The sequence below is a fragment of the Dermacentor silvarum genome, chromosome 5 (assembly GCF_013339745.2).
Source record: "Dermacentor silvarum isolate Dsil-2018 chromosome 5, BIME_Dsil_1.4, whole genome shotgun sequence".
NCBI classification, from domain to species: Eukaryota; Metazoa; Arthropoda; class Arachnida; order Ixodida; family Ixodidae; genus Dermacentor; species Dermacentor silvarum.
In genome coordinates, this window is record NC_051158.1 from 31,490,872 (window position 1) to 31,508,360 (window position 17,489).

The 17,489-nt window shown below is 49.5% G+C and overlaps 1 protein-coding gene across 1 annotated transcript; it reads right to left on the reverse strand.

Moving 5' to 3' along the window:
• Window positions 1–10,023: 10,023 nt before the first annotated feature.
• On the reverse strand, window positions 10,024–15,727 carry LOC125945666 (uncharacterized). The gene is made up of 4 exons (XM_049667884.1): window positions 15,410–15,727; window positions 14,264–14,551; window positions 13,381–13,613; window positions 10,024–10,036 (listed from the first exon to the last, which is right to left on the reverse strand). The coding sequence occupies exons 1-4, from the start codon at window positions 15,725–15,727 to the stop codon at window positions 10,024–10,026; spliced, it is 852 nt and encodes a 283-aa protein (XP_049523841.1).
• Window positions 15,728–17,489: the final 1,762 nt, after the last annotated feature.

Sequence of the window (17,489 nt, forward strand, 5' to 3'; positions counted from 1 at the left end):
TAGAAGACAAAATGTAGCTGGCTTTTCAAAACAGAATAAATTGTATCGTCATAGATATATCTCTTACGTGCGACATTGAATTATGCTTAGTCCTTGCACTGGTTCGTGTGTCAACTTGTTTGAAGCCTCTTGTGCGTCACTAATCTAATCAAGCAAAAAATAAAAATAAAAACAAAAATTGCAGGACGCTTAAGCTTCGCCTTTAAGAGTGGAACGCGATAGCGTTATCGGGGCTCCGTTTGCAGCACAATTTTCTTTACGAGTAGGCTTCACAGCAACAAACAACGTGGGAAAGCCAGCTTACAAACACCAAGCTTACACTGATCCCCTTAAAGTCGGCTTCAATTTCAAACACAAATGCATTGCTGGGAAGACATTTTCACAGGAGCAATTTAAGCCGTCTTATATCATACCTTCTTTTATTATTTTATTAACTCTTTGCTGTTGCCCCGAGGCGCGCGCGTGTCCAAAATTTAGAAAGGCTCGGTTTTCAACATTCCCCTCAATGTTGCCTAGAACCAAAGTACAGCGAAACACCATCAAAATTGGAGGACGCTTAAGCTTCACCTTTAAGGAAAGCAAAGCGGTAACTTTTTTTTCAAGCGAAACTTGTTATAACTCACATATTTCGGTGGCGTCCATGTACGCACAAAATTATCGTCAGCCTTGACTCTAGAGTCCTCGTCTTCTTGCGCAGCTGGTTTGATGCGCCCGCCCTCGGTAATCGCTCGTGCCACTGCTTCCGCGTTCGTCGTCGTCTGGTTCCACAGCTGGATGCGTTACCGCTAATCATTCCAGCTTAGAATTTCACTTCTCTTCTGTCGTCGTAGTGGGGAGGCCACGCTTACGGGGGTATGAGCCATTGCTCAAGGGGGTATGAGCCATTCATTGTCCTATGTAACGGACAGATTTAATTTTGAAGCAATTTCACGGAAATCCATCCAGAATGAACGGGCTCTGCAAAGGGCTCGTCGTCGACGTGCCGATTCAAGCGTGAGCGCTTCTAAAGCCCAGGCGAAATGTCAGCGAAGAGTCGGGGACTCCGAGTTGAGGGAGCGCGATGTTGAGGCCAAACGTCAGCGTCGTCTTGCCCTCCAGTAGCACGACAACGGTGGTGCACGTCTCGGCAACGCTAGCGCAAACTTCCCCGGTGCGACGGCCAGGTTTCAACGCGAGTTTCTCAACCGGAACCTCGGATTCAGCTGCAGTGCGTGTGACCGGTTGTGGTTCGAGCACAACGTAGTAGTCTTCAGTGCAATGCGTTCGGAGGAACACCGAAGAAACACACGACAAGCTTCGCTTACCCCCATTTCCTCGACAGGGGAGGGGCTACTGATTTTTTAAACTGAAATGCAGTAATGATAAATAATGAAAATGAAAGAGGTCTTTCTTGCACCATAGGCAGGACCTATACTCACTACTGCATGCGTGTTTATTTGAAGCGTTATGGCGGATAGCCTTCTATTTTTTTTTTCTGGGTTAACCTGTTTCGCACTTTTAAAGTTGACATGCTAGGCAAAAAGCAAGGTTAAGCAAATGAAGCTTGTACTGTATATCAGATAGAGCGAGAAAAATACAGAAGCTATACTTTATTTCTATATTCAACAAAAAAGCTTGTAGAGTAGATCTGACATGGCAAGTAGAACATGTAACTCCCTATTTTTTATCTACATATTCAGTAAAATACGCTTTAGAGAAGACTTGATAGGGCGATAAGGATATTTAAATTACTCTCCCTATTTGTCCCAGTTGCGCTCTTCGTCACAGTTGTCAGTCAGAGAGCTCAACCAGACAGAGAGAGCTAATATAGCAGTAACCAAGTGTATTCTACTTTGCTGCTGGTGTAAAATTTCGGCAGGAGTGTAATCGTGAACACGTTGTCTTTTTAAATGTTTAAAATGTTGTACACTTGGTTCCAGGAATAATAGCTCTCTCTTTGGCTGGTTGAGCTCTACGATACCAGGTAAATCGTCCGTAGCTCTCTCATTGTGGGACGCTTCACTTAATTTGTGGCGCTAATGTTTACTGTAGCGGTACACTACGGGTCTACAAAATTTGTACAAATTGTTTGAGGCACCTTTTAAGAGTACGTAACGTAAATACCGTATAGTGGTGAGTTATTCTTTGTACGTCTTACAAGTGTGTATTATAGTACATGGCGAAAAACAAGTGGAAGCAGCATCGAATGATTATAAAAATCCCAGTGTCACCCGAAAGGCGAAGCATCGATTGCGATAACAAATTAGTAGACATATATTACGAAGCAAGGATAGTAGATTTATTGGCCTTTTAAACTCGCAAACATTTGCTTACTAACTAAATTACCTAGCATGGTATCACGCATGCACAAGCAAACATGGACACATCTCACTCGATGACCGCGCACACTCGCTGTCAAAACGCTGGAGTGAGAAAGCGCGGCGGCAGCAGAGAGCGCATTTGTCTTCATGCTGCTTCTCGCTTCAACGCCAACTAAGCGGCGAGAACACAGCGCACACGAAGCTATCAGCACTCGGCGCACTCTGTCCCCATCGCAGATCACTTTCAGGGTAGGGCACGCGCATCCGCGCCATTCACAGCCGCCGCCGGAGTAGAACGCCCCCCCCCTCTCTCCCCTCCACCCGGTGCCTTGCGCGCAACAAAAGACGGCGCGCTTCCTCCCCACTTTCTACTCTTACGCGCGCGAGATTGAGACACCATCGTCGGCTAACCCTCGCACGCTTTCACTAACACATACAGCATACAGCGCGCTGCGACGATGTTATCGCCCGTTTACCTAATACGGACGATCACGGCGACGCCGACGACGACGGCAGAAATGCGCCTGGAGTGTACATATAACTGCTATCACAATAATAAGTTTTGTGTTGTGAAAATTTATTTAAAATGCATTCGCTTATCTGTGAGCCAACAGCAAAGATCGTGAAGGACTATGTCACCATTTGTAATATAAAAGATACGTCATAAGGTTTTAGACACAATAAGCACACTAATTATTTAATAAAAGCGACAGAAATGCGAATGAAAATAGGAGAGTAGACAGAGGAGAGATATTAGCAAGACAGCAGTAGAGTATGGAATGAGTAGGGGATGAAACGAAAGACAGTATGCTGTTTGATGGTGAGGCACTGCCTATGAAGTCCCAGCGGGGTTGCTATGCCTCGAGCGGGTCCTCGTAGAGGCGTTTCAGTAGCGGACTCATGGCGCCGCCGCAGGCACCCAGCGGGTCGTCCATGTGCGTGTCCAACGCGGCCACGCACAGACGCCCGTGGCCATCGAGCGCCATTCGTGCCAGCTTGTGGCGCAGCGCCTCGGGTCCTTCGAGGGCGGCCACCGTGGAGCCGCTGCGAAGCATGCTGCACTCGCGGCTCCGCGACCGCTGCCTCGTCCAGCCGCACACCTGCGCGTGCGTCGGGAGATCATGCACGTGCTAAGACGACGTCTGACGGGGATCCTGGCTAGCCAGGAAACATGCTACTAAGTAAGAACTTGCGGCCACTGACCGAGTAGAAATGAAAAGACGCTTCTGCAACCTCTTGGGAACGGAAGCGTAATGGGTCCCTTTACAGAAAGGCTGTGGGCAAGGCAAGGCCTTGCCTGGACTTGCCTGCCCTACTTTGCCCTGGCCTGCCCTGCTTTTCCCTTGCCTGCCCTACTTTTTCCTGGCCTGCCCTGCACCCTGCCTGTTGCCCGCCCGTCCGCAAACAAGATGATGACACCCGTGCATCGAAACCAAATTCGTTTATAGAAACACAGCAACTTTTTATCCCGCAGAAGCAGTTTTTTCTCTGCATCTGTCGCATACTTCCGTTCTACTGTATATACGTTACTGCCAGGTAGCATCTGAAGACAGGAAATGACACATATACCCGTGGGATCTCTTTAAATAGAAACAAATTCGTTTGTTCTTGCTGTTTTTCATATCGGATTTAGCCGGTGTAATGATGATTTCTTCATTATTCCTTTCTTCAGGATGGTGGGCACTAGATGGTCGAGTAACCGTCGCTCTATGATAAAAAATTATTACCATACAATTCGCCTAACTAAATATTTTCCTGCCCTTCTGGTCCCAGCTCTCGAAATGTACTCTTTTGGGGTATTACCCACTTCGAAGCCATACATTTAGAAACCTATTATTGACTAGTCTCACTGTTCCTACGGTTACTCAGCGACCGCAGTTTCTGTGGCAACATAGTTTGGCTCAGAAATAGAATAGTCCAATTGTATCTTCCATAGTGTTAGCGATATAGCGCTTCACACACACTCTCTGCCAGTCCCTCATCTCTTTACATTTGGGTGTGTCGTGAACACTGTCGAAATAAACCGTTACCAACTATAGCCCTAGCATCCACACTAGCAACAGTGTACCCTTTACCTCGAAGTAGGCGGCCTTGCCGGGCGTGCCGGTGACGGACTGCGGCTCGCCGGGTCCCACGCTGGCGCCGTCCCCTTCGCTGGACTCCCCGACTCTGCCGACGACGGCCGCCGCGCCGTAGTCGGCCAGGCGGTACGTGACGGCGGACAGCGCGTGCGTGACGCACAGCTTGCCCCAGTGGCCGTGGAAGAGCCGCGCCGCGAGGGAGTCCAGCAGGGCGCGCACGCTGGGGCCCTGGACCGCCTCGTAGGGGCTCGCGCACCGGGGCCACGGGCTCGAAGGACCGTACAGCGAGTGAGCCTGCGCGAATAACCGCGGGCATACGCCGAGAAGGTCGCTGTTTATAAGGAATGTATATGATGCGATTCTAAGCGCTCCTAAACCACCTCTGACGATTCAAACACGATTTTAATTAAACGCGCTCATCGTGCACGAAATACTGCGACATTGATCATTGGCGAAAATGGCAGCTCTACGCCCCACAGGGAAGCCACGCATTTTAAAAAGATTATGCAGCTCTAACGGATACGTTGACTTTCAATTGAGACAACGATGTGAGGAGACGCCCCCCCCCCCCCCCCTTTCTCAAAAAAAAAGAGTGAAAAAAAAACCATTTATGAAGTCTAGGGTTTGACGAAAACTCGTCTGGCGAGGAAAGAACATGGCTGAATAAACGTACACTCGCCGACTGAAAAAACACAAAACAACAGATTGACGTTTCGGCGCCCAATACGGGTGCCCTTACGTAGCATGTGCAGAAAACCCTTATATGGCATACAGCAATATCCCCGTGTTATTATCACGCCTAAATATATCATGTGCACGTACACAACGCTGAGTCGTGTTAGGTACACTTGTATCTCTGTAGCCATGACAACATGACACACTGGCTGCATTTACGACATGATGTTGTTTGTAAGCCCACAAACTCACTTCGAGTGACCGCTTCTCTGTTTCCTTTTGTTACCTTGTGTCACGCGCAACGCGTTGTTGCGTCATGCGCTGCTTTGCCAATGCATCCATACCAATCCTATTAATGCAGATGCCGAAATGTAAAGTGAAAGTAAAAGCAAAAAAAAAAAAAATAAAACGAGTACACCTACGCACTTCTCATGAGTTGTGAATGCGAAAGCATTAATGTCCGATTGCCGCTCAGCGGTCCTTCGAGTTTCGCGCAGCGAGTAATGTACCATAGCGGTACTTGCTGCCCGAGCCAGCGATCAGCAGCAGCCTGCGGCGCCAACGCCGCATGTCACCGACGCCGTGCGCGACCAGAATCCGAGGAAGCGGCAGCGGCCACCAAGGCCGGCAGGCGCGCGCAGCAGCTAAGCCTAGCGGGGTTGAGAGAGTGAAACGGACCGCGCGTCGGATCCAGAAGCGAGACGGCGGCTCCCGCACCAGCGTGTCACGCGAATGCGTCGCCGACGACCAGTCTCGCTCCGCGGCGTCGCGTCTCAGTATCTGCTCCGATAAGGAGCACTGGTGACGTGGCGTCGCGGCGATGCCCTTTCCCCTCACGCCACACCCGTTTCGCCCGCTCTGCTCCGTCGAGGCGCACTCGTAACGTGGCGTCGCAGTCAACGGGAATTTAGGTGCCATTCTGCTGCTACAGACACCGGCTTCTTTCGCCTAATGAGCCATTTGATGCTTTCGCATCAAAACTATATCTCGTTACTCCTCTCCGTAGCTCTTTCCGGTCCCTTCGAATATCGTATAGGTCACGCGGGTGACGCCATCAGGGCAAGAGCTTTGCATTGGTCGGTAGGCGAGGAATGAGAGCGTAGGCGTGACGAGATCCGGCTGTGTTCCGAGAACGTAGATGGGGGCTTGTCCATTGTGCACTGCTGATTCTTCCGGCTCCCCTCCGTAGAGTAGGAATCGCGTGGAGGGTGATCAGAGGCTGACTATGAAGGAGTTCCTTATTCTGCCTGGCTGACACCAAGGTTCCTAGATAAGTTTCAAGGTAGCGTCATGGTCTCCTCCTCCTCCCACTCCTCCCCCAATCACCCTCGTTTATGGAGCGCAGCTAGCACCCCCAAAATGTTTCAAGCTTCCCAATGCAGCTAAGAACAAGTAGCTTCTAGCTTGTTTCGTACTACGTTACTTATTAATGATAAGCAGCGGTCGAACAAGGAATGTCGCTAAAGCCAGCGTTTCGACAAGGGGACTCGAGATCGTTTTTTAAAGGGCAGAAATTATCAATACTAGTTCGAAACGGTACTAACAATACTCGTTTTAAAAGTGTACGCCATGCAGCAAGTGCTTACTTACGCTAAACTTGGCGCGAACCTCGCTCTGGAAACTTAAAAAAAAAAAAGATAAGCCCGACTGCTAGCCGGTAAAAATGCCACGTGACCACACAAAGCGAATCCACTGACAGACGCTGGCGGGAGAACGCGGACATGAGACGGACGACGGCTAGATGAAAGAATGACGCAATTGGCTTCTATCCTAAAGACCTTAACTGACGTGACCAGTAAGTTTTGCTGCATTACTCGGAGTAGATGAGATTACGTGACGAGGAGGAGAGAGGGGGGAGGGTAGCGAAGGCGAGCGAGAAAGCGCGGCGTCCGCGTAGTCGTCCATCAAGCACCTATAACATGGCTATTAAAATAATTTTGAAAATGCTTCCGGCTCTTTGTTCACTGTAGATTGGTACACAGTTGCCACTTTTTCGCCAGTGCTTTAGCTTAGAATAGTTTAGAGGCCCTTGAACGTGTCTTGACAATGAGATAGATTATAGCTGCTGTGCGGGAGATCCTGTGTCAGATTTCTGCGCATACATATATCCCCAGGGGGTTTTCGAATAAACCGGTTGAAAGTGTCCGCTACGTGGTCTTGTCTGAATGTATTCTGATGCCCACGTCTGCTAAGCGCGTCATACGTTGCCTATGCTCAATAGACTCACCCAACTCACCCCGGGCAGTTAAGAGCGACAATATTTTAAAGTGATAGTCTCGAGTGGCATTCAAAATGTCACAAGCTATCAAAGTTTACACAAATTAAAACAAGAAAACCGAGTGGTTATGCGAACACGCCACCTATTGTCATGAGAGCGTTATGTTGTTCAATTTAGAAACTTTATATGACGACCGTGTCACTGCCATGATCCGAGACACACGTTGCAAAGGGATCTTAATTACATAGAACTAGGAAAAGCGTCTAGCCGACGTTAGTGTTATCAAAATAGCAGTATATCATGATAGTGTTTTGCTTACGAACTATTTCCGTCCCAAAATGGCAGAGATTGTGCAGATTACTGTGTATAGACTAATATAAGTGCCTAGTCGATGTCTTGTCAAAAGGTGTCATTATGCTGCTCTTCCTGCTAACTGTAATTGTCTAAAATGGTGACGAGTTGAAAACTTACTTTGTGGAGACAACAGGAATAGAATCTAGTCGGGGTCGACATCTTACCAAAAGAATTTTAGGTCATATTTCTTCTTCGTTTGCGAGCTATGGATGCCCCAAAATGGCGACCAATGGAGTGTCGGCGCCCTCGATAAAAGACTCGCTGTCCAAGCACACCTCTTGGTGGAAACTCAGAAAAGCGTGAAATCGACGCCCGTTTAAGAAAAATTGTCAGTCACTTAAGTATCCTTACGTGATTTGAATGCGAAAGCACTGTGGCTTCTCTAAGTTATCACCTGAAATGAAAACTCTACCTTAATCCACCGTAATACACCTTGGTTTATTTTGTACTAACCTTAATTCACCTTAATCCACTTTTATCCATCCTAATCCACCTTAATCCACTTTATTCGACTTTAACCCACCTTAATGCACTTTAATTCACCTTCATCACTTCACCGTGGGATTTAGCAGTGCGAAGCCGCAGCAGGTCCAGCGCCGGGAAAGTGACGTCATCACTTGGTCACGTGGGTTTTTGGTACCATCAGATGTGAACGCCGGGCGGACGCCGGATTTTTTTTTTTCGCTTCACGGGGCATATAATGCTTTCGCTTTAATATACGAGATGGTAAAGCCCGTACCTGCACCACAAGAAAGTCGGCGAGCTTGGCGAGCGGCGCGAGCTGCGACGCAACCTCGACGAAGTGCTCCTGCGGCGGCAGCGTCACGGCGAGCAGGAAATCGCGCGGCGCCAGCGGCCGACGCAGCCGCGCGCGCAGGAGCCGCACCAAGTCGGTGAGGGCGCGAGCGTCGCCGGCGCGGCCGCACCGACCACCGGGTGTCGCCCAGTGCAGGTTGACGCCGTCGTAGCCGAGCGACACCAGCGTCTCCTGCGAGACGCGTGACGAACTGCTGTTCAAGAACTGATCCGCCATTTTGATGACGTATGACGACGTAGAACATGTCGGGTTTATATCGTATCTAACCTTTCGAATAAACATGCAGTTGCAAGTATAGCGCCGTGTCCTGTCTTTCTCGGGCATCCGCTTGTGTCCCAGACTCCCAGTATACATAGGTTGCACGGACGTCATCGCGGACGCCTATATTGAGGGTACCAGAAGGTCGAGAAGGGGCGTAAGCAAGGAGCATGACAGCAACAAAACGCGCGTCTTGCGTCGAACGTCAGAGCGATAACAATGATAAACCGGCGAAAAACAATCGCCGTGAAAAAGCAAAACAGTTTGCGCGTGATAATACGTTGCACTGACGTCATCGTAGTCGCCATCTTGGGGTACCAGCGCGGTGAGATATGGCTGCGTGACGTCACATGAATACTATCTACAGTTCGCGCTCCGAATTAGCCATGCTTCCATACCAACTCGCCCATTTTACAGCGAAGCTGTGTACCTCTACCAGCCAAGGAAATTTTCGTGTCCTAAGCAAAAAACACCTGGCTAAAAATTGAATACAAACAGCATATCTCCTTTGAAACCAGGCACACACCATACAGCTCAGCACTCGTTTTCAAAAGAAAAACCACAAAAACAAGCATCAAAACCCCATGATGGATGATAAGGCGCGTGTGAACAATGGGTACGCCCTCCGACGCGTTCCGGTAAAGGTTCGGTTTGCAGCTGCTTCGAAAAGGTTGATGTCATTCAAAACCCTGATGTGAAGTGCAAACCGTATAATGTATGCTAATGACGTCTGCGAATAATGCGAAGCACGTTCCTTATCCCGCGTTTGTTTCCCGGTAAAGATTACGGTTGCGTAAGTTACTCCGAGTGGAAAACTACCCAACAGCATAGAAATCACGTAGTGACGGTCTAGCAACTCATTCAGTTCATTCCAGGCTACCATGGGTAGACCACGGAAAGTAAAGACACCAGAAGAACAGCGTGCATATAATGTCGTTGTGAAGTAATAAAGGGTGTGGTTAAGTACATTTCACGTGTCTCTGTCTCACTCTTTGTAGAGCCACGTGTGTGAATTCAAGTGACATCACAATACGTAATCGTTGTGGTTGTCGTTTACAGCTTCGCTGTAGAAGCACCTTCACAGCGTGGATTGGAGCCACAGTTTTTTTTTTCGCTTTTGATCTACCTTGAGATCCTTGGCGAGCGCTTCCCTGCGGGTTTCGTCGGAGGCCAGCCGCGACCAGTTGGCGTTGTCCGCCTCCTCGCCGCCCACCGTGAACAGGAGTTGCGTGCCGTACCCGCGACGACGCGCCACGCGAGCCAGTTCGGGCATGCCGAACTGCCTGCGAAGCAAATATGTACAGAGGTCAACACACTTGTCTAGAACACACTCCTGAGGGTCAAAAGAACCACCAAAGCTTGAGCCGACAATCAGGTCGAGAGATACCAATGGAAACTGTAAACGCAGTCATGCAACCTCACATACAGCCGATTTTGTGCCACGCGTCATCTTTAGATATCGCCAGCGCAATCTTGTGTGCGTTTTAGAGAAGTGTGTTGACCTCGTACGAGCGAAAGCAACGGAAACTCGATAATCGAGATGGCGCTAAGCTGAACTATATAGTGTCGGGCTCGTACACCTTTTTGCGCAGTTCGCCAGAACAAATGGGACAGCGCAAGACTGAAGGAGACCGCACATCGCATAAGCTATAAGAACATAATTTTTCATTGGTGATCTTGAAGTGTAGTTATAGCTTTTTCTGCTGTGTCCGCTCCCTAACTTACAGGGACGAATAGAAGTTCTGATTCTTTCATAGACCTATATTTACTCTATTCCAATGCACTTTGATTATAATACAAACCCGTGGCCAGAACAACAACAAAATTCAATGTTCGGGATGGTAACGCGTACACCGATTTTCATAGGTACCAATTTTTTTAATGCATGACGCCCTTTATTTTTCCCTCACGCGATTTTTACAATGTGAGAGAAATGACGGTTTGTAGTGACGTAGAAATGAATTCTATCTCTGAAGTGGCTAGATTTCATGAAGGGGAGGGGGGAGTGAGTTTTGAACACAACCTACTGTCAACTTGGTATCGTCCCTATACAACGCGCACGTCAGATTTCAGCGAATTTTACCGAAAAAGAAATGTGTGTTAGAAATCAGTAAATACAATATATACATACATTTTTTTACAATATATGACGAAAATCGGCAGATTTTCAACAAGAAACGACGCATCATGCTCGTATCTTTTTAAGTCACCTTTAAGAAAGCCATATCACAGTACACGGGAACTCCATAAATGTTCAGGCATCCAAACCGAACGAAATTGATATATTAAACAACGGACAACACTCCGAGGAAAACCAGTAATCTGTGAATGTGAATTTTCCGAAATTAACGGAAAAACGCATTAATATTACATATATGAATTTTGATCACCTGGGGCTTTTTAACGCGCACCCAAAGCAAGGTACATGGTCGTTTCTCTATTTCGCCCTCATCGAAATGCGGCCGCGGTGGCCAGGATTCGATCCCGCGACCTCGTGCTTAGCAGTTCAACGCCATAGCCGCTAAGCAACCACGGCGGCTTTAAAAGCTCGTAGTTGAGTAAACAAGAAAGTGAGAACGTTATATTTTTAAAGTTTTTTTCATGGTATTTGTTACAGTGCGCGAAGTGACAAAGGCAAATAAAATATTCTGATAAAAACCAACTACTGAAACTCATAATGATAGACGCCATGAAGCAATCATGCAGTCACCAAACATCCAAAGCTTGTGACATTCATTGCACCAGGCACAATATAGCAACACACTCAAGGGCCACCATAGAGCATGCTGCTCACATTTCCAGGGGGTTCTTTAAAAGTAAACTTTTCACTAGATAGCTGACAAGGGAACGCGCCACACCAAGATGGGGTGGGTCGCCCGTCCGGTATAATGTCACATTCATGATTAACATGTTTTATATCGATAGCCGTAAGAGGAAAATGCTTTCTCGAAAAAAAAAAAATTGGGGTAGCTTGCACTAGTGGCGCAAGGCTAAAGACACAGCGGAGCTGATCGGTATCGTTCGTTCTCGGCTTCTCTCACGTCGGGATCTTCTCGGAGCCAACGCTTTCTCTCCCGTTCCATAGCATTCTCTCGCTGGACGTACTAGGGGTTTCCGGCTCGCCGTCGTCGTTTTGAAGCGGCTCCTTCGGTTAACCGTGCTGGGTCCAATCGGCGTCGACGCTGGCAGTCTCGCTTAGCAGCGCGCCGCGATTCTTGGTAAGCGGCTTCTTCCTCGGCAGTACGAACCTTCCTTGGTCTCCTCTTGTCTACGTCTGGCGCGTCGCTGCCGCGCACCGGCTTTCATATGGAACGAAGGAGCGCATGCACAGTTGGCCATGACGTCACGTCTGACTCGCGGTGCATGCGCAGTAGTGTGTAGCTGGTGGCGAAGTCGTAGGGGAAGTGGGGCGAAAGCTATCCACAGGATACGGGCGGCGAACGCAGATGCGCCGGGATGACGTCACGGCGCATGCGCGGTTGCGCCCAGCTGGTGGGAGCTCGGCGGAGCCACATATATCGGGCTAAGCGAGCGCGCGCCTGCGCCGGCCGGCGGTTACTAGGTAACGCGAGGTGACGTCATAACTTGGCGCAGTTTTTCGCAGACGACTAACGGATATACGGATGGGTTTAACAGCTTCGCTGTTAAAAAAGTTGTCGCAGTTTCACCTGAAAGGCGAAGCATCAATTGCGATAGCAAACTTGTAGAGAGCTATACGGAGTAATGATATTAGCTTTATCAGCTGTATAAACTTGGACATGCAGCAGCATCGGCAACACGCAGAACTGTTGTCGACGCCATCGGCGTTTTGCCCGCGTTCGCTCAAAATGCGTGCGGCGTTGGTGACTGTTGCCGGAGCCTCTGATATAAATAGGCACTTGGTGCCGCAGCTAAACGTCGCCTCCCTTCCCTTCCCCACGGCCTCTCGCGCGTCGGAAGAAGGCGCGTTTGCTCTACATATATGGTGATTGTAAAGGAGAAAAGAGACGCCTACTTCTGCAGCCCTTAAGCGAGCACGGCGCAGAACACGCGTTTGTTCTCCGCCGTGCGTTCACTCCCCGTGAAAGACGCGCCCCTCGCGACCTTTCACTCGCACATACAGCGTTCGGCGCGCGGCGACGATTTCATCTCCAAATGACGCCATACGGAACCTCACGGCGACGGCGACGCCGACGGCAGAAATCTGCTTTGGGTGTCCATATAATTGCTATCGCAATAAAAAGTGGTAGGTTCTGCTTTGCGGTCCTGCTTAATAGATTTTCCCATGCTGTGCATTCTAGTACCCGCGCACACACACGGATGCGAAGTTACTCGAGGGTATCGTAACTAAGTAACTCTCTCCCATTAATTGCGCCCATTGCAGTAAGCAGGTCACTCGATCTAATTGAGAACAAGAAACGGCTTCGTGTCTCCGAGAAAGATTAAGGGTTTACCCTTTGAACTCCGCTAATCCTTGCGTCGCCCTTAAATCATCCTGTGACTCGAAGAGGAAGATAAACAGCAAAGAATCCAATATTGTGTCTCAGTATAGTACCGACTGTTGATAATGTTGACGGTGTTATCGCCCTTGGATTTTATACGGAACATCACGACGACGGCGACGGCAAAAATGCGCCTGGAGTGTCCATGTAATTGCTATCGCAATAAAACAAAGAAATCAGCGTGGCAGCGACTCACCTGTCGAATCCCGGGTTCCGATATGCCAGCCGCCCGTCGTGCAGCGCGAACGGCGCGTGGTACACGGCGTGCGTGCAGTACCGCAGCGCCATCTGTCGGGGGAAGTACGAGTATGGCGGCGGCAGCCGGTGGGCATGCCGGTCGTAGAAGCAGAGCACGGCGCGCGAACCGTTGCGAACCAGCCGCGGAGCGAGGAACTCCAGCTCGCTCCCGTTCCATGACTCCTCGGGCTCCTTGGCGTAGAGATGCATACAGATATGAAAATACTGATGAATGAATATATGATCCTGAGTAACCGACGAACGAAGAAGAACATAACACTGCGAACATACTGAGACAATTAGGAGAATTGAAGTAGGTTGCTTTTCATTTATTTAAAAATGAGATTTATCTGGGATATTATAGCATGCTACGATGGTAGAATACACTAGTTAATGACCAAAGCAGTTGGACAGGAAACCACGAAGACACGTAGCTATTATTGTAGAAACAATTTAACACTTCGGAAAACACGAATCGCGGGAATATTGGTTTGATGAACGCAATAACACTTTCTCACAGGTACGGCCGCACTTGTCTACCTCCCACCAATGCTGGCGTGTAATCGCTATCGCGCTCACCTATCACCGTTTTCAGCATGCATCCAGTGAACGACTACATCCTCACTGCAGATCGAAACATTCCGATAAAAAATGTTCCACGGCGTTTTCTGCATTACCACTTCACGATTGATACTCTGACCGGTAAGCTTTCCATTGTAATAAAGAAAAAAAATGGCTGGAAGAAAAGCTAGGTCGATCACACCAGCTCCGCTTTTTACTCCAGCCTTGCACCATTAGTGCAAGCTGCCCACATTTTTCAAAGATAATTTTGAAGTCAGCACCTGCACGAGCTTCGCCTGGCAGTAGGAGTCTTCCCCGTGGTCCAGCGGCTGCATTTCGCTGTCGTCGGCGCTGGCGACCACCCCTTCGGGCCCGAGGCGCGAGCCGCGCCCCTGCGCTGCGTGCTCATCGTCCCCGAGCCTCGTGCGGACGCCGCCGTCCAAGCGAAGCAGCGGCGCCACCGATTGCGGCGCCACCACGTGGTCGGCGGCCGAAGGCGCGAGCAGGAACGACGCAGCCACCACGATGGCGGCGCACGCGGCACCCGTGTACAGCCAAAGCGGGGAGCACTGCACGCGATGCGGCGGAGTAACGACGAGCGTCACCACTGAAAATACTGGCGCTGCAATCGGCGTGACGTAGCGTGAGGGATCCCGTGGGAACACTCGCCGAGTCGGCCGCAGCGGAAGTGGCAGCGGGCTGAGTTCGAAAGCTTTAGCAACGTTATACAGGGAAGCCTTAGCCATGCTTTTTTTTTATAACAGCCCACCTCGCTTAGATCCGCTGGAAGAACAGCTTAAACTGCAAATGAGAGCCAGGGAAGAGTATCTGCTCCAAAAGAATACACGGAACTTTATCTTTCTGGACAAATATCACTCTCTTACAAGTCCCATCATTTAGAGACAGTACGGACACGCCGTTCTGCTTGACATGACATCAAGAGAAATGACAGTGCGTGTTTTAAATGTGCACCAGCGACACAATAATCTGAACGGGGAAACCGTAAGGACTAGCCGGTCAAGACGAGCTTTTGGTCGTCCAAGAGTTAGGCTACACTGAGTTTTAATACAAGTGATGATAAAAAAATCAATGAAGGCCCATTGTTCAAATTTAGTAGTGCTGTGACAGTCAGTCAGTCAGTTGGTCAGTCGGTCATTCAGTCTATCAACCAATTAGTCAATCATTTAGTGAGTCTGTGAATAAACCATCGACTGGTAAATACAACAATCACTAAGTCGGACCTGCCAAATATTCACTCAACCAACTAATCCCTTACACTCATGCAAAGAACCAAGTTACTCGGTTAACCGAACAATAATTCATTCAGTCAGCCAGTTATGCACTCAACCAACCAATCTGTCACTCCAACAACGAACCAGGTTGCTCGGCAAATTCAACCGTACCGACAATTTTCGAAAGGAGCGCACCTTCCTTCTGAGCGCGGCCATCTTGCGGCCCCACCTAGGCGCAACGTAGACTGCCACGAAGCGTTGAGCTCGAGTCAGGTGCTGCCGGGGTGCCGCCGCAACTTCGGAGATTTCACCTCTCTCGGTGACCGAGCCGCTGTTGCCAGCGCGGCTCGACGGGGCTTGGCAGCCGTCCAGCTGCCCGTGGACCACGGACGCGCCACCGCCGTCCAGCGCCTCCTGCTGCGGTTCCTCCGAGAGGTCGAACTCGCACCCGCAGTCGGAGCTGCTCAACTCCGAAGGCCACCCGGACGTCAATTCAGGCGACGTGGGTGTCATCGTTCTCGCTCGATCAGGCTATTGTTCTTCCTTGTGTTCCTCGACGGTTTGCGTCTCGAGCCCGAGGCCACGCGCGGATGGTGTTGATAGTGCTGGTGGTGGCGGTAATGATGATCCGGAGAATGGCACATACCCACTAGGGGGAGAAAGAGAGACTTTATGCAATTAGCAATCTTCACGCCCTTTGCGGTCACGCCAACTTGGGTCACTGGGAAGCTTCGGAACAGCCAGTTTGGGAATAGACAACTTGGTCAATTGGATATAGACAGAAAGCCAGACAGACCGATGTCGGAAACTGCGTGACGTATCCTAGAATGCTTATCGCATTAAAAAAAGTGGCAGTTTCGCACGAAAAGCGAAGCACCGATTGCGACAGCACATTAGTAGACAGCTATACGAAGTAAAGATATTAGTTTTATCGGCTGTATAAACTTGCATAAAATCGCTTATTGAATAAATTAGCAAGCACGGTGTCGCGCGCACAGGCAAATATGAACACGTCTCACTCAATGACCTCGGAAACTCACTGTCAAAACGCTGGAGTGAGGCAGCGTGGTAGCAACAGTGACGGAATCAACCTCTATGCTGCCTCTCGCTTCAACGCGAACTAAGTGTCGAAAGCACAGTGCATACGAAGCTACCAGCACTCGGCCCACTTTGTCCAGATCGCAGATCGCTTTGAAGATGACGCCTGCGCGACCGCACAATTTGCCGCTTTCAAGATACGGCGCCCGCGCGACCGCGCCTATGCAGCAGCCGCAGGTGTATAACCCCTCCCCCCTGTCCCTCCCCTCCCCCGGCGTCTCGATCGCGCGACGGAAGACGGCGCGCTTAGTCCCCGCTTCCCTCCTTTGTGCGCGCGAGATTGAGCCGCGATCGTCGGCTGAAGTTCGCAAGCTTTCACTCGCAAATACAGCAAACGGCGCGCGTTGGCGATGTTATCGTGCTTGGACTTTATACGGTACACCGCGGCGTTGGCAGAAATCCACCAGGAGTGTCCATATAATTTCTATCGCAATAAAACAGAAATATAGGCACCCTCGTTTACATGAACATTATTGAATTGTTGGCTACTGCTGAACAGGCGTCGACATGGCGACGAGGACAGAACTAGAGCTCGCTGGATGCCTATAGTGCCCTGTAGCCAAGTGGCCGTTGCCGGCAATAACGGTAGTGCGACGTAATCGGGGCCAGCAAAAGGTTAAAATCGAGGAAAATGAAGCGGGTCGTTAAATAATAAGGCGCTAGGAATACCGCAGGGGTACACGTAGGGAGGATACATTATATACCCTACAATTACTGCTAGCACTCATGCCCATGAAAATTGGTGGTGCAGCTATCCTTTAGAGGTGATTGGCGAAGCTAATGCAATTAGCAATCTATCTTACGGTTGGTGCGTAATTGCTGATGATGTGTTTTTCATGATGATTATTATGAACGGCGGCACATATCCATTGACGCACACACAGTGGCCCCAGCTGGCATCGAGGATGTTCCCTCAGCACATCAGCCCGATGCCTCTACCCATTCCACAATGAACTAACTACCCATTGACTCAAATTGGCGGGAAAGAGGTTATGGTACGGACATAAATTCATAGATACTTAGAGAAATACAGCAAACTGGGTGAAATGTTCAAATAAGGCTAATAGCAATATTACGAATGTTTTGTAACACTTCACAGACATAACCAGACCAGCTGCGGCTTAACGACATACTGTAGCGTGAAGGCACCATCACAGAAAAGACACACCAGACACAC